At 57.4% G+C, this 16,227-nt stretch overlaps 1 protein-coding gene across 4 annotated transcripts; it reads left to right on the top strand.

Annotated features, from left to right (window-relative positions):
• The first annotated feature begins 531 nt into the window (after positions 1 to 531).
• FHOD1 (formin homology 2 domain containing 1) lies at positions 532 to 16,157 on the top strand. 4 transcript variants are annotated; one of them, XM_058279862.1, is made up of 24 exons: positions 532 to 1,040; positions 7,514 to 7,620; positions 7,996 to 8,060; positions 8,398 to 8,465; positions 8,538 to 8,643; positions 8,721 to 8,815; positions 9,085 to 9,196; positions 9,292 to 9,386; positions 9,484 to 9,627; positions 9,743 to 9,891; positions 9,971 to 10,150; positions 10,279 to 10,302; positions 10,712 to 10,765; positions 11,603 to 11,718; positions 11,801 to 12,441; positions 13,395 to 13,550; positions 13,755 to 13,937; positions 14,025 to 14,144; positions 14,221 to 14,382; positions 14,770 to 14,960; positions 15,060 to 15,252; positions 15,332 to 15,494; positions 15,569 to 15,769; positions 15,845 to 16,157. In XM_058279862.1, exons 1-24 carry the CDS (start codon positions 840 to 842, stop codon positions 15,925 to 15,927), a joined length of 3,609 nt encoding a protein of 1,202 aa, XP_058135845.1. In that variant the 5' UTR covers positions 532 to 839; the 3' UTR covers positions 15,928 to 16,157. The 4 variants fall into 4 exon arrangements, with proteins under 4 accessions (XP_058135845.1, XP_058135847.1, XP_058135846.1 ...); XM_058279864.1 differs by lacking the exon at positions 14,221 to 14,382; XM_058279863.1 differs by lacking the exons at positions 10,279 to 10,302; positions 10,712 to 10,765.
• Positions 16,158 to 16,227: the final 70 nt, after the last annotated feature.

Below are 16,227 nucleotides of genomic sequence, written 5' to 3' on the forward strand. Positions count from 1 at the left end.
CTTCTCACCTTTTCCAAGAAACTGAGGGGAACTTACCTCACTCCTTTTCCTAAACAACGGAAAACCTAGCTGATCGATTCCTCTCAAACCAAGCAGGATCCTCCTAACTTTTCCCCCAAATCTGAGGAATATTCGGCTCATCCGGCCCCCAATTTTCATACAAACTGATAGGCACCCTTTTACCTCTCCAAAACTGAGGGGAACATTTCCTTTCCTCCAAAACTGAGAGAGAACCATCTCCTCATTTATCCAGAACTGAGGGGTACGTGGCCCTCTTCTTCCCCAGCTAAAAAGGAATAGATGCCACCTCCTCTTCAAACTGAATGGCATCCATCCCACTGCTTTCTCCAAATTATCTCGCTGCTTTCCCCACTTAACGGAAACCCATCCACTCCGCTCATCGAACTGAAGGGAATCAGGCCCAGCTCGTCCCTAAACTGAAGGAGACCTGGCCGGCCACCTTCTGAAGAATGTTCGCCCCACCTGCCCTAACATCCCGGGAGGGCGCCGCCTCACGGCCTCAAGGCCTAAAGAAAGCCAACCCGCCCTCTGCGCGCCCTCCAAGGCCTGGCGAAGCGCGGGTTTTCCCGCAGTTGCTGCGAGTGAACTAACGGAATCACGACCAGGCCCTCTGATTGGCTGACAGCGGTGGTTGCCCCTCCCCGCACCTTCTGGGCCGCCAGCCATGGCTCCACCCCCTTCCTCAGCCCCGCCCCCGTCTGGCTCCGCCGCTCGCGAACTGCGTCCGGTCCCACCCCGCGAAGACTACAGAGGCTGGTCGAGCGGCCGTGGCCGCGAAGCCGGGACCCAGAGGCGCGGCGGGGGCCTGTGGCGAAGCCATGGCGGGCGGGGAAGACTGCGGCGACGGGGTACCGGTGTCGGTGGTGACCGTGCGGGTACAGTACCTGGAGGACACCGACCCCTTCGCGTGTGCCAACTTCCCTGAGCCGCGCCGTGCTCCCACCTGCAGTCTGGACGGGGCGCTGCCCCTGTGTGCACAGATACCCGCGCTGCATCGCCTGCTGGGGGCGCCGCTGAAGGTGAGGGGTCCGGGGAAAGGTTGGGGGCGATTGGGGGTTCAGGGTCAGTGTCCTGAAAGCCTGGGAGAGATGTCCCTCCGGAGAGGCTGGAGCGGGTGCGTTCCTCGAGGAAAAGCTTGGGCCTGGGAGCCCAGGGTTCACGCCGCCCGGCCTGCGAGGCCAGCCTCTCAGGTTGAGCGAGGGGAAGCCGAGGACTGCAGATGGGAGCCTGTGGTCCTGTGCCCCCCGTGTGCCCCTCGAAGTGAGGCCCAGCTGGGAGGTACTCGGTGTCCAGTCGCTGCACTTCTGCCAGGGTAACTAACCTGGGCACGGTGATGGTTATCCTAGTGGGCCGGGTGTAGCGGAGGCGGAGATGGAGAGGGGCCAGCTTCCACCTGCTTCAGGTGAAGTGGGGGCGGGACCCCGAGAAGGGGCGGATCCGGGACGGGCCACTAGAGGTGGCCGAGGATTCCAGCGGCCTATGGAGGCCAAGCTGAGTACTGACGGGCGGAGTCTTATCCCTGCGGGCGGGGTCCCCAGCATGGGAGTCTTAGAGGAGGAAGACCGCATGGGGTGAGGGAAGTCCCCGGGAGGTGGCATAGCCGGGGATGTGCAGAGCGCTGGAGGCTGAACGGGAGGAAAAGCCCTTTGAGTCACCGCTCCCCACCCCCCTCGTTACCCCGAGGCAGCCGGGCAGCGGCTGGAAGTGGAGGGGGGAGCGGGCACGGGCCGGGCTAATTTTATACCGCCAGTCTGCCCTGGTTTGCCCGGGCCCTGGAGCTGACTCGCGCTCGGGGCCGTGAGGGCCCTTTTCCAGATGGCAGGCCCCGCCCGCTCTTCTCTCCTGCTGCCCTCGGCCCCCCGCAGGCAGCCTTTTCCGGCGCTTGGTTTCCGGGCGGGGACTCTGCGAGGCGGGGTACCCCCCCCCCCGAGGTTCCCAGCCAGCCGATTCACTCCAAGGGGTGGGGAAGAGGAGAGGCGGCGGGGTTGCCTTCCCCAGCTCCCAGGCTCAGCGAGGCGCCTAGTTGCGCAAACTTGCCCCCTGGGCTCAGGGTCTTCCCTGGAATGTGCCCCCGGTCGCTGGGCCCCCAGCCTGCATTCCTCCTGCTGCAGGCCAGCCCTGCCTCCAAACGCGGGCGGGAGTGTTGAGACTATTGGCCTGGGGAGTGGCACGTGTCCTGGCAGAGCTCCCAAGGCCCGGGGGCTGTCACTACTGCCCACCTCCAGGATTTTGATGCCATCCCACTTGTTCCTGCCTTGTTCAGAGTGGGAAACTGAGGTGTGTGGGTCTGAGCATTTCCAGTCGGAGGCTGCCTCCCATTCTGAATGGTCTCACCCTGGGAGCAAAGGATGCTGACCTGAGGACCGTTCCTGTGCCCCCATCCCCTAAGTTCCTGGAACTCCTGGTGCTGATATAAGGCTAGACAGAAGCCAGCATTCCTCCACCGTGACCTCCCAACCCAGGACAGGACTTGACCCTAACACCCCTCTTCCCAGTCGAGGGCAGGTTGGAGAGGTCAGCTGCAGGAAAAAAAAAGCTCAGAACTGTCCATTACCTCTCCGCCTCATTTAGGGACATATACACCCTACCCCCACTCCACCGGGTGCTCTTAGGACACTACTGAGAGAGATGGTGGGTGTGTTAAGTCCCCTTCCCAAATCAGTCCCTCTTGGTCTCCCCCACTTTCAGGACCTCCCATCTGGAGCACCTGAGGACTTCCTCCCCTTACCCATGCAGGATATAGGGGCGGGCACACTGGGTTACCACAGTGCCTGGTTCCCTGCAGTTCTGCCAGGAACGGTCAGATGCACTGTGATGTGCTCTTCCCAAATATAAACTGTGACCACAGCCCCAGAATAGAAGGCTGGAGGAAGAGGGGCTGAGAATAGGGACATCAAAGAGCTGGGGGAAGGGGAAAACAAGGCCCCTCCTTGCAGGAAATGTCAACAGCTGGTTCCTCCCTTAGTCCCATAAGTGGGTGCCCCTGGAGAGACTCAGATATGACTCAGGCCTCACTAGCCCTCTAGAGGGAAAAGGTGACCCAGAAACCCAGGCATCCCCAATGCCAGGAAGAAATAAGAGGGAGGGCTCTTTACTCACTGCTTTATCCTATATATAGTTGTCCTTCAGGGAAACAGAACATAGTGACATCTGCCCTTCCACTGCCGGATACTGGCTCCCTTCATCCCAGCAGACCCTGCCCCTCCCAGAGGGTATACAGAGGCCAGGCCCACTCCTTCCTTGAGGCTCCACCCCCTCCCTGCCCTACACACACCATTGGGGGCTGGGCCTCCCGTCTAGAGTTCCCCTGGGGGCTTCCTTTTCAAACTATTCAGAGCTTTCTGGTCTGAAAAGGCCTTGCTCATTTCCTCTTTGTCTAGGAGGAAGCTCCTGGCCACAGCCTGTGACTCATCTGACCCTGGGGGTAAGGGGTTGTCCTGGCAGTACCTTGGGCCAGGGCTGGTGTCCCCAAGAGAACTCAGGATTGTCTTTCTTCTCTTAGAGCAGGAGTCCATCCCAGCCCAGGGACCTGCCCCTGCCGGTGGGAGAACCTGACCCTTGGCCCAGTCTCACCTCCTTCCCTGGAGCAGCCCAGTTCAGAGTCCCACCCTCCTTTACGCCCTCCTTCCCGCTACCCTTTGCCTTTTTGGGTGGTGCCTCAGGAGCCACATCTGGGACAGCACTGACTTCTCCTGGGCTCTGGGCCAAGGGACCTGAGCTACTGCTCTGACCCAGCTGTGGAGCCCAGGGGAGCCCCTTCCTCCTAGTAGCAGGGATAGCCCTAGAGATCTGGCCATTACCAACATCTTGAGTTCCCCAACTGTGGCTAAAAATCAGAACAGGACAGGGGTAGCCCTGCCCCAGAATGTTCCCTAGCCTCCCCACTCCAACCTTACTTTATGCCTGGCCTACTGGGATAGGGGTCTCAGCCAAGTGGGAGGGGTTCCCAAAGGGTTCTTAAGTGGCAAGTGGGTGCTCTGATGATGAACTGAGCTCTTTAGGCCACTGCTGTGGGGATCTGTTTGGGAGACATAGAGGCCTGGGGTGTGACCATGAGTCATGGCCTTTTCTCAGCCTACCCCAGGGCCAGCATGTCCAATCTGCTGGTCATTCTGGGCTAGGGAGGCTGGACTGCAGCCTGGTGAGAGCTAGGTCATGGCAGAAGTAGGCACCGTTACCACAGCATGCATAGTATGTGTGTTCATTCGTGTGTTGTAGTGCTGGATCTGGGAGACCAGTTCAGGATATTTGCAGACCCTGGCTCTCAACCCCCACCCCACCCTGCCCTCTCCTCTCCAGGGTTCCTTTGAGCACTTTCAAGGCCCATCTACCCAAGGTTTGGTTAGTTAGCCCTCCTTCCTTTCCTGGCAGTGCAGTCTAGGGCAAGTTCACTTTGGAGGCTTGGTTTCCTAACTTGTAAAAGGATTATTGGGAGGACCAAATGAAATAGACTGCTCAGGCCCTGGCAAGAAGAAGCAGAACAAATGTGGTTTTCCTCCCCAGTGCCCATCCATGCCATCTCATCCAGGAAGTCATGTTCTGCTGGGAAACCCAAGATAATAAGAAAAGAGAGTCTTCAGAGCACAGGGGACCTCTGTTTATAAGACAGGAGAAAGAGGCAGTTAAATATTTCCTAAAACAAGAAACCTTCAGCATACAATTTCACCTTCTTCTTCATCCTCTTTGTATTCTGTCCCTGATGGCCTGAGGTGACACTGTTGTGTCTCTCCCTTCCACCCACCCCACCCACTGTTGCCCTACGTTCACTCTTACCTGACTGCACTGTTACATAAATGCTAGGGAGTAGCACTATTAGCCCTGCATATAAAACTGTATGTCATGCTTGGTTGGGCTACCAGAAAAGCCAGCAACGAGGAAGGCAAGAAGAAAGTGGCCTGCAGGCCTACTTGAGAGGCTGAGCCTGGGCGGAATGGGGAAGGGATTCTTCACCCCAGGCCATCCCCAAAGAAGTGAGGAAGACAGAGTCAGGAGAGGTCATGGACGAGGCCCAAACTATGTGCTGACTGTAAGCGCTGGCAGGGGGGACCAGGGTTTGGGCTCATCAGGCCTGGCCCAGCTCCAGGGTGTGGGAAACAAGGCCCAGAGGTTTGGCTTTCAGAATGGTGACCCCAGGAAGGGGCCAGAGGTGTGAGGAACAGGCACCAGCCTGCCGGCAGGAAGTCTCCGTCATTGCTTACCTGCTTCTAGCTCACCACCCCCACCCCCACCCAGAACAGACAGCTGGGCCTAGGGGGCACTGTGGCAGAGGCGTTGGGCTGGTTCTTACCCCTGGGCCCCTTCTCAGAAATGAGGCTCTGGCAGGACTGGTCGGGCAAAGTGGCTAGGGAGGCCACCGCTCCTATCGTGGAGGGGAAGAGGTTCAACCTGCTCACCTGAGGAGGCCGAGAAGAGTACTCACCTGAGCAGCACTTGGCCTTAGGGACCCTGCCCTAGATGGGTGCAGGCCTCCTGTGGATCTGTCCATCCTGAGGTATACAGGTGTGCATGCAAGAGGGAAAGTGCATGCCAGCGGGCCTGGCCTTCCTGTGGATGTGGTTCTTTGGCCTGTGTGTGGCCAGTAAGCACAGTGGATCTACGTAAGCAGTTACCAGGTATAACATGATCGCCTCTCCAGTATTTACCTTTGCTCCGCCACTCCCTTTCTTAGTGCCCATGGAAGTTATCATTCAACTTTATTTATGAGCTTTTTTCAAGTCAAGCCTGTCTCCACATTAAGCTGAAAGGAAGGGAAGGCAGAGACAGTGTCTGCTCCCTGTATGTCTTTAGCACCTAAAACGGAGCCTGATTTTTTAATGAACGACTTACTCTATATGTGTGTGTGATTTGGGGCCAGGGGGGTGGGGTGAGGGGTGGAGGGCAGGTCTCTGGGGGAGTTTGTGGACCCATGTTTTCTCTAGGGTCCTAGAACTCTCCAGTCCAAGGTGGCAGGAGATGCATCTGTGCCTGGATGGAGGTGGGGGGGGTGGGGAGAGGCTGCTGAGTCACCGTGTGGGAAGCAGTCAGGAGGAATGTGGGGCTGCCCTCAGCAGAGTTGGCCCTGGATGAGGTACCCCGGCCCTGGGGCCTTGCCGCCCCCTCTGAGGCCTGCTCCCAGTTGGCCCTGGAGAAGATGACTGCTCCCCGGGAGGGAAGAGATGCCAAGCCCGCCCAAGGCACCCAGGAGAGGGCAAGCAGCCAGGCAGGAAGTGGGACAGAGAACAGGCTAGAGTGTTTGTCCCATGTCCCAGGCTGTGGCAATCGCCCAAGGGCCCCGCAGGCTGAACTGCCAGGAAAAAGCCAGGTCAGGCTCTGAGGCCTAAACAGGGTTATTAAACAAAGGTGGGGAAAGGGGCAGGAGATGGATTCCCTTTCCACCCAGCAACCCAAGGTGGGTCTAAAGCAGGCAGGACTGACTGAACAGCAGGGCAAATGTGGGCGATGGCACTTCAAGGGCTGGAGCCACTCAAATCTAGGGGCCTTTGCTGAGCCCTGCATACCAGTACATGCAGTGGGGGAGGTGTCATCGGAGTCACTCTGGCCTCTCTACAGGTACTTTTCAAGGGGCCAAGTGGCATGCCTGGTAGTAGAGGACTTGTGGATTGGAACATGGGCCTACCAGTTAAGAATGCAGGTTTCTCTGGGCCCATTGTGGACTGAAGGAGACAGATCCTAAGATCTGTTTTTCAATTTGGGGACCTTGGAGGTCCAGGTGGAACCACCTGGGGGAAGGCAAAAGCCTGAGGTACTGAGGGCCTGAGCAATCTATGGATCAGCCCCTATCCCTCACCATCTTCTCGCTCCCAGAGACACTCACACACCTTCACTTGCTCACTCAGCTCTCCCAGCTGGGTTTGTACCTCCCCGCACTCTTAACACTTTCTCCTTGGGCTTTCATGCTTTGTGGCTGCAGCTTATCACCCTCAGGGCTGTGAGCTTCCTCTAAGGCAGTAACTTCCATCTTCTCTCCACCCCCCTTCCTCATTCATGTTCACAAGCTCAAAAAGCATTTAGCAAATACTTGCTGAGTGCCAAGTGCTGTGCTAGGCTCTGCAGTGTGACAGGGAACAAGACAGACATGGCGCCCAAACCCAGAAAGCATATAGTTAGTGGGGAAGGAGACTAGTGTCTAGAATATTCTACTGTTGGTGGAAGGCCTCCGAGGGGGTTACACATGGAGTGGAGTGGGTTGCATAACATTGGCTAGAGAGACCCAGGGAGGCTTTCCAAAAAAGTATTAATCTAATCTGAAACCTAAAGAATGGTGGGTGTTAGTCAGGACTCAGCACACACAAAGGACAAGAAAGTCTGGCACCTAAAATGGATGGATGATGCACAGAGTAGGTGCATGAGAAATGATTGCTGAATGAAGAGTGAACCCTGCCTGCAGTGGAATGCCTTTCCCCACCAGCACCCTGAGTGGGAGGTCATGGGGTTTCAGTACTTTCCCCTACCACTCTGCCCCAGTTCTGACAGCCATTCCCTTTGTCCCCAGCTGGAAGACTGTGCCCTTCAAGTGTCTCCTTCTGGATACTACTTGGACCCTGAGCTGTCCCTGGAAGAACAGAGGGAGATGCTGGAAGGCTTCTACGAAGAGATTAGGTCAGAGCTGGTGGGGCCAGGGAGGCAAGGCCAGTCCCCACCCTTGTTCCCACGTGGGGCTGCCTTAGGTGTCAGCAGCTGAGATACCCGATCTCCAACCTGAGCCTTGGGTTACCTCCCTACACCCCTGGGAACTGTGCCAGGGGATTCCTGAGCCCTGGCCTGCATTACCTGCTGCCTAGGATGGGAGTAGGGGGCTATCCTACATACCTGAAATGCCTATGCTTGCACTAATCCTCCTGTCCTGCCAGCCCTTGGGCCCTTGGAAGAGCAGCTGGGGAGGAGGTTGGCATGTGGAGGTCTTTGGCTGCCTTGGAGTGGGGAGAAGAACCTGAGAATGGGCTGGGAACTGCTGACCAGGCTGCTTGATTCCAGCAAAGGGCGGAAGCCCACACTGATCCTACGGACCCAGCTCTCCGTGAGGGTCAACGCCATCTTGGGTGAGTGCGTGTGAGGCCTTCCACGTCCAGCAGCCTCCCTTTCCCTGCACGGCAGCCCAGCTCAGTTCCATTTCTTTCAGGCCTGTGCTAGACAGGGCAGATAGGAAACAGGCTGTGTGTCCCCTTGCCCCATCCCTGTCCTCACCTCTCCTCCAAGGGCTAGGGCTGATGCCACAACTAGATAGCAGTGTGGGGGGGCGGTTGTCAAGAGTTAGGGAGGTGACAATTTTGAGAGTACTAGGATGAATATTCTTTGGGGCAGGGGATGTTGTAGTGTCTCAGTGGAGGAGTGTGTCTGTGTCCCCTTGGGGGGTTCCATGCCTGCCTTCCCTTGCAGAAAAGTTGTATGGCTCCAGTGGCCCTGAGCTCCGCCGCTCTCTCTTCTCTTTGAAGCAGATCTTCCAGGTGAGGCCTAGGGATGGGCTGAGGTTGGGCGCAGAGCCTGGACCCCCCTAAACTTCCCCATGGTGCCCCTAGGAGGACAAGGACCTGGTGCCTGAGTTTGTGCACTCAGAGGGGCTGAGTTGCCTGATCCGTGTGGGTGCTGCTGCTGACCACAACTACCAGAGCTACATCCTCCGAGGTCAGCTCCACCCCTCCCCCCATGATCCCTGCCCCCAAAGGCCCCTCTCTGACCTCTTCTCTTCCCTGTGTCCCCAGCACTGGGCCAGCTGATGCTTTTTGTGGATGGGATGCTGGGTGTGGTGGCCCACAGTGAGACTGTGCAGTGGCTGTACACACTGTGTGCCAGCCTGGTAAGTGGCCCTCCACCCAGCCATGTACCCTATTCCCACTGGTGCTCTCTGGACCTTTGTCTCCTCTTGTGCAAAGCAGGCAGGACTGGGTGAATCTTGAGGCTCCTCAAAGCCTATAGACAGCACTCCAGTGCCTGGACCCTGAGCCAAGGCCTTTCTGCCTGGATTCCCCTCTCTGGGCCCAGCCCCAGGGGGCCTCACCCCTTCCCACCAGGAACTGGCACAGGCCTGGCCCAAGCCCCATTCATACGTGGTGACTCCATCCCCAGTCCCGCTTAGTGGTGAAGACGGCCCTGAAGCTGCTGCTGGTGTTTGTGGAATATTCTGAGAACAACGCACCGCTGTTCATCCGTGCAGTCAACTCCGTGGCCAGCACCACTGGTCAGAGACTGTCCCTGCCTCCCCAACACTCAGAGCCCACCCTCCTACCTGCCGCCCCCCACCCCCCATCCTGTGACTTCCTTTCTGTGTGGCAGGTGCTCTTCCATGGGCCAATCTGGTGTCCATCTTGGAGGAGAAGAATGGCTCTGACCCTGAGCTGTTGGTGTATGCTGTCACCCTCATCAACAAGGTGTGGGCAGGGGACCAGGGGCCAACTCCGGATCCTCTGGGCTCTTGACCTCTGGGACCCACTGGTCTCAGCCTGCACCCTGGTCCCCACACTCTAGACACTGGCGGCACTCCCAGACCAGGACTCCTTCTATGACGTGACAGATGCACTGGAGCAGCAGGGCATGGAGGCACTAGTCCAGCGCCACTTGGGCACTGCAGGCACTGATGTTGACCTACGAGCACAGCTTGTGCTCTACGAGGTGGGCTGGTGACCAGGACCCAGCCAGGAAGAGGAGGAGGGAGAGAGGGGGCATGGCTCCCCAGTCCCCCCACCCATCCACCCCAGTGGCTTACATCCTGGCCTGCTGCCTCTAGAGTGCCCTGCGTTTGGAAGATGGAGATATTGAGGAAGCTGCTGTCACAGGTGGGCGGCGGGAGCGCCGAAAGCCATCTTCGGAGGAGGGGAAGAGGAGCCGGCGATCACTGGAAGGCGGAGGTTGCCCCACACGAGCTCCTGAACCCAGGTAAGAGCTGCCTCCCAGGACGATAGCAGGGGTGGATCAGCCAGGCCTGGCGCATCCGTCTGAAACACCCTGCTTCCAGCCCCGCAGGCCCCGCCCCACCGATAGGCCCTACCTCCTGCCCACCTGGCCCTACCCGGACGACTGGAGCATCCTCCAGCCCCATGGGTGCTGCCTCTGGCCTCCTGGCCTCTGTGAGCCTCTTCCCCAGCATCTCCGTAGCGCCTTCAGCCGACAGCGCCTCCGAGAGGAGTATCTACAAGTAAGTATGGAGATGGACCCCCCAAGTCCTCTCTCCAACTGTCCCCGGTTCTGTGCCCTGCTCTGTGCCCCTCCACAGCGCCCTCAGCCTCTTCTGCCCAAACGCATGCTTTCTCTCTTTCTTTCCAGACTTCACCAAACTGCTCCTATTTGGTAAGTGACTGCTGGGGGGCAGGTTTAGCTCTGACTGGACCTCCTCCTCCTTTTCCTCCTCCTCCTCCTCATTTTGGCTCTCTTGGGCTCTTCTTTCTGGCATTCTGCCTGTCTTTGGCTCTTGTTGTCTATTACACACACACACACACACACACACACTTCTGTCAGTCTCTGCTTCCGTTACTGTCTCCCCAACTCTCCCTTGTTCTGTTCTTTGTCCCTTACTGTACCTTGTCCTGCTCCATGTCAGTCTCTCCCCTCCACTTCTAACCTCCTCATGTCATGCCTCCCTTATTCCTCTCCTCTTCCTCCTGTGGCTGGGAAGGAACCCCCTGAGATCACTACCCAGCCCTGTGTGGGTATGACTGGCACCACAGTCACCATTCTTCCTCTCACCCCTTTCCCTCAGGGCCCCTGAGAACCCACCTGTCCCCCAACCCCCTACCCAGCAGGCCAGGCTGGAGTAAGTACAGAGGCCAACCTGCCAGGCCTGCCATGTGCTCAGGGCTTCAGCATTGCTTCCCCCAGCGGGGGTTCCATGTGCCCGATGAAGCCACAGTTGGGGGCCTCTCAGGCCCCTCTTCTCCCAGACTTATGCCTCCTCCATTATCCAAGTACTAAGTGCTGGGAGTCAGTTCGTGAAGGTCACGGTGGTCCCTGTGCTTCAGAAGCGATGCCTTCTTCAACAGCGTAGACCAGAGATGGGGATGTGGACTCCAGGATGGGGCCCATTCTCCCATGTTCTCAACCCAGGAATAGGGCAGGGAGGGGATCGAGGGTGAGATGTGGTAGAGGGGTCGGGGAGCAGCCTGGGCTGAGGGAAAGGCAGGGACCTGGCTGAGTGCTGACAGAGCCTGCAGGAGCCAGAGAAGAGACACCGCATCACTTCCATTGGTTCCACATAAACTAAGTACCCATCATGTGCCAGGCCCTATTCCGGGCATAAGCTATAGCTCATAGAAGCTGCCAGACATGCTGAAGAAAGAACAGCCTGCTGGGACAGCTATCCCCTTCCCCTGCCCTAAGGGTCCTTGTCTAGAATTAGGACAGTGCATGTCTACAGCAGCATGGCTATGGGTTAGATACTGAGTAGATCTTGTATGTTGACCTGGGAATGCTAGGTTGGTAGTGACTCTCCCCTGACATGGTCAGGCCCTGGGCCTGCTCAGCGCATGAACTGTTCCCTGTGTGTTTGTGTGTGCCTGCATTTGGGGGCAGTGCCCAGGGACCCTGCAAGGCATGCGCACCACCCCGGGCTGGGGTATTGTCAGATACCCCACTGACGAGAGCCTTCCCCCAGAGCCCGTTTCCTGGAGAATGTGGCGGCGGCAGAAACAGAGAAGCAGGCTGCGCTGGCCCAGGGCCGGGCAGAGACGCTGGCTGGGGCCATGTCCGATGAGGCCGACGGGCACCCAGGTGAGTAGGTAGGAGGGCAAAATCCACCTTTGCCCTGCTAACCCATAAGGAGCATGATTGACAACTGCTTCTCTCTCTTTAGATACTCAAGAACTATGGAGCTCTGCAGAGCCAGCCCCTGTACCCAGAACACCCCAGAGCCCTGTCCCCCAGGTCTTGTTTTGGGCCCAGAAGAGCCTTGAGCCAGAGCTCAAGGAGCCATTGGCTCCACCAAGCCCAAAGGCCGAGTCCATCCAGGAACTCCCTACTCGGGCACCCAAGCTCTGCATTGGAGATCTGGACTTTTCAGATCTGAGGGAGGATGAAGACCAGGACATGCTGAACATGGAGTCTCTGGAGGCTGGCAAAGGGGTCCCACCCCCACTGCCCCTGATCTCTGGAGACTCCCCACCTCCCCCCCCACCACCTCCCCCACCTATCAAAGGGGTCCCACTCCCTCCACCCCCTCCACCCCTGTTCTCTGGAGGTCCTCCACCACCCCCACTCCCACCTCCAGCGGGCCCTCTTCCAGGCTCAGTGCCTGATGGCCTAGCCCTTCCCACCAAGAGGAAGACTGTAAAACTTTTCTGGCGGGAGCTGAAGCTGGCTGGGGGCCATGGAAGCTCTGGGGGCCACTTTGGACCCTGCCCTACTCTGTGGGCCTCACTGGAGCCTGTCTCAGTAGACACAGCCCGGCTGGAACATCTGTTTGAGTCTCGTGCCAAGGACGTGCTACCCTCCAAGGTAAACCCACCCTCATCTGCAAGGTAAGCCCAGTGAGGAGGCAGGCAAAGAATCAGAGATCAAGGGTCTGAGCTGCTGGAGCTGGCCACTCATTTCCCACATGGAGAATCCAAGGCAGAGAAAAGAGTAGGGACTTGTCCGACATGATGCAGTTCTGATACTAACTACCAAGAGTTAGGCCAAACTTCCCAGGTTAAAGGGAGCCTCCACTGTCTGAAGACAGCCCTCGCTTCAGATACCAGCTGCAAACTCGGGTTCCCAGGGCCACCCTTATTTCTGGCTACAAATTTGAGGGTTTCCACTACCCATTTCAGGTTCAATAATTTGCTAGAACCACTCACAGAACTCTGACAAGTACAATACTTGATATTACAGTTTAGGATACAGATAAGGAGGAACCAGAAGAAAGAGGCATAGGGCGAGGTCTGGGAGGGGCTTCGAGTGCAAAGCTTCCGGTGTCCTTTCCCCGTGGCACATCAGTGTGTATTCCCAACCATAGAAGCTCACCCAAGTCCTAATGTCAAGAGTTTTTACTGGGGTTACATTACTTAGGCATGATTGGTTGGGTCACTGTCCATGTGGGTGAACTCAGTTTCCAGTCTTCCTCCTCTCAAAGCCCCAACCCTCTCCTCTAAACATATGGTTGGTCTTTCTGATGTAGCCAGGCTCCCCCAGGACTATAGTCATCCTGTCAGCATAAACTACCAGGCCCACCATGAATAACTAGACACTCCCATCCAACCTAGGACAGGGGCCAGCTAAATTCTTACATATGAGGTCTCTCAACAAGGCGATCATCAGCAGAGCCTTAATTAGAATCTAAACTCTTCCCAATGCTTTACACATCCCAGAACCCCAGTTCTGGGGTGATCCCATCATTTAGGGAGTACCTTGGTTGTTGCCCCAGCTAGTCCTCTCCCCAATCTTACATTGCTCTTCCCCCAACCTCGCAGAAAGGTGGCGAGGGCCGCCGGACAATGACCACAGTGCTGGACCCCAAGCGCAGCAATGCCATCAACATCGGCCTAACCACACTGCCACCTGTGCATGTCATTAAAGCTGCCCTGCTCAGTTTCGATGAGTTTGCAGTCAGCAAAGATGGCATCGAGGTAAGGATACCCAGCTATAGGTGTGAGGAGGGAGATGGGATGTCTGGCCCTCTTGTTCAGTCAGTGGGCATTTCTTGTCCCTCTCCTGGTGGGCATGGGCTTGGGTTTCTGTAGGGGAGTCCCCATTCCCTGGGGCTCCCCCAGAAAACCTAGGGACAGGTAAAGACTAAGGCCTGAGAATGGGGGCGGTGACTCCATCCTCAGAAGCTACTGACCATGATGCCCACGGAGGAGGAGCGGCAGAAGATCGAAGAGGCCCAGCTGGCCAACCCTGACATACCCTTGGGCCCAGCTGAGAACTTCCTGCTGACCCTTGCCTCCATTGGAGGCCTGGCTGCCCGCCTACAACTCTGGGCCTTCAAGCTGGACTATGACAGCATGGAGAGGGTACCTGGGTCATAGGGTGGGACAGGAAGGGGGGCAGGCAAGCATGGGGACTATGGCATCTGAGAGCCCCTGTTCCTCACACACCAGGAAATTGCAGAGCCACTATTTGACCTGAAAATGGGCATGGAACAGCTGGTACAGAATGCCACCTTCCACTGCATCCTGGCCACACTACTGGCTGTGGGCAACTTCCTCAATGGCTCCCAAGTAAGTTAGAGCACATGGGGGATGAGGGCCAGGACTCTGGAGCCAGCTAGGCTCCAGCTCAGACGGGTCCTTTCAGAGCAGGGGCTTTGAACTGAGCTACCTGGAGAAGGTGTCAGAGGTGAAGGACACAGTGCGCCGGCAATCACTCCTGCACCATCTCTGCTCCCTGGTGCTCCAGACCCAGCCTGATTCTTCCGACCTCTACTCAGAAATCCCTGCCCTGACGCGCTGTGCCAAGGTTAGCACTAGCCAGAAGTTCAACTAAGATGGCCCGAGGCACAAGGGAGCACTGCTACTTCTGGAGCTGGCTGCTCTCCCTTCTCTCTTTTTAGGTGTTTGTGTGGGTGTGTCCTCTATCAGAGACACTTTTTTCTCTGCTGGCCTGGCCTCTTCTAGTCAGTCTTTTGGTCTCAGTGTAGCTGTCACTTCCCCAAGGAAGTCTTCCGTTTGCCTACTTGCATCAAATGGATTTGGTTACGTCTTGCACTAGACTGTGAGCTTCTGGAGGGCAGAAGCCGGGTCTCAGCTATTTGTGTCCCCAGGGCCCAGGCTGGCACAGAGGCAGCCTCAGGCAGTGTCTGGGGATCTTTGGGGGGACAGCATATATAATCCCCTGCTTTGCCAGGTGGACTTTGAGCAGCTGGCTGAGAACCTGGGGCAGCTGGAACGTCGGAGCCGGGCAACTGAGGAGAGTCTGCGGGGCCTGGCCAAGCATGAGCTAACCCCCGCCCTACGTGCCCGCCTCACTCACTTCCTGGCCCACTGTGCCCGCCGTGTCGCTATGCTAAAGGTAGTGCACCGCCGGGTCTGCAACAGGTACGTACATGGACCCGCAGCAGGGGGGGGCAGACTGCCACCAACAGTCCCCCAGATACGTAACAGGACTTAACATCCCTGCCCACCCCAACTGCTTAGGTTCCATGCCTTCCTGCTCTACTTGGGCTACACAGCGCAGGCGGCCCGAGAGGTGCGCATCATGCAGTTCTGCCACACGCTGCGGGAGTTTGCCCTTGAGTATCGCACTTGCCGGGAACGGGTGCTACAGCAGCAGCAGAAGCGGGCCACATACCGTGAGCGCAACAAGACACGGGGACGTATGATCACTGAGGTGAGTGCCCTTCCAGAGCTTGACTCCACACCAATGGTTTCTTCCTTCTACTCCCAGCTCACCCTTCACCTCTCTACAGACAGAGAAGTTCTCAGGCGTGGCTGGGGAGGCCCCCAGCAACCCAGTGATCCCAGTGGCCGTAGGCAGTGGGCCAGGCCAGGGTGATGCTGACAGTCACATCAGCATGAAGACTCTGCTGACCAGCAGGCCTGAGGATACCACACATGGCCGCCGCAGCAGAGGTGGGACTGTGGCCACTGTGGGGAATGGGCTTTGGGGCTGCCTTGACCTGACCTCCCTATCTGGCCTCCCTCAGGCATGGTCCAGAGCAGCTCCCCAGTCATGCCCACAGTAGTGGGGCCCTCCACTGCACCCTCAGAAGAAACCCTAGGCTCCAGTTCACCCAGTGACACTTCAGATGAGATTATGGACCTCCTGGTGCAATCAGTGACCAAGAGTAGTCCTCGTGCCCTAGCAGCTCGGGAACGCAAGCGCTCCCGTGGCAACCGCAAGTCTTGTGAGTACCCCACCACGTGTCTACTCTCCACCCTTAACCCTGCCAACCCCCTCCAATCCTGCTCTGTCCCTGCAGTGAGACGGACGTTGAAGAGCGGGCTTGGAGACGACCTGGTGCAGGCACTGGGACTGAGCAAGGGTCCTGGCCTAGAGGTGTGACGATGCTGCCTCCAGGAAGTCTTTCGGAGCCTGGGCCTGTGACACAAGAAACTACAGAGTAAGGAGAGACCAGAGCAGAATTCTAGGCCTCTTCCTAAACTCTAGGGCCACTCTGTGCCCAGGGCCAGTGCTTTGAACAGTATTAGCTGTGTGTGTGTGTGTGTGTGAATGTGTGTGCACGCATGTGAGAGCTCTGAATTTATGGAGCAAAATAAAATTTTCCTAGCCAACGAGAGCCTTGTTTTTCTTTCAAGGTCCCCACTGGGTTGGGTCTGTAGCAGGAGGGAAATACCAAAGGAC

Source organism: Dasypus novemcinctus, chromosome 18, assembly GCF_030445035.2.
Source record: "Dasypus novemcinctus isolate mDasNov1 chromosome 18, mDasNov1.1.hap2, whole genome shotgun sequence".
NCBI lineage: Eukaryota > Metazoa > Chordata > Mammalia > Cingulata > Dasypodidae > Dasypus > Dasypus novemcinctus.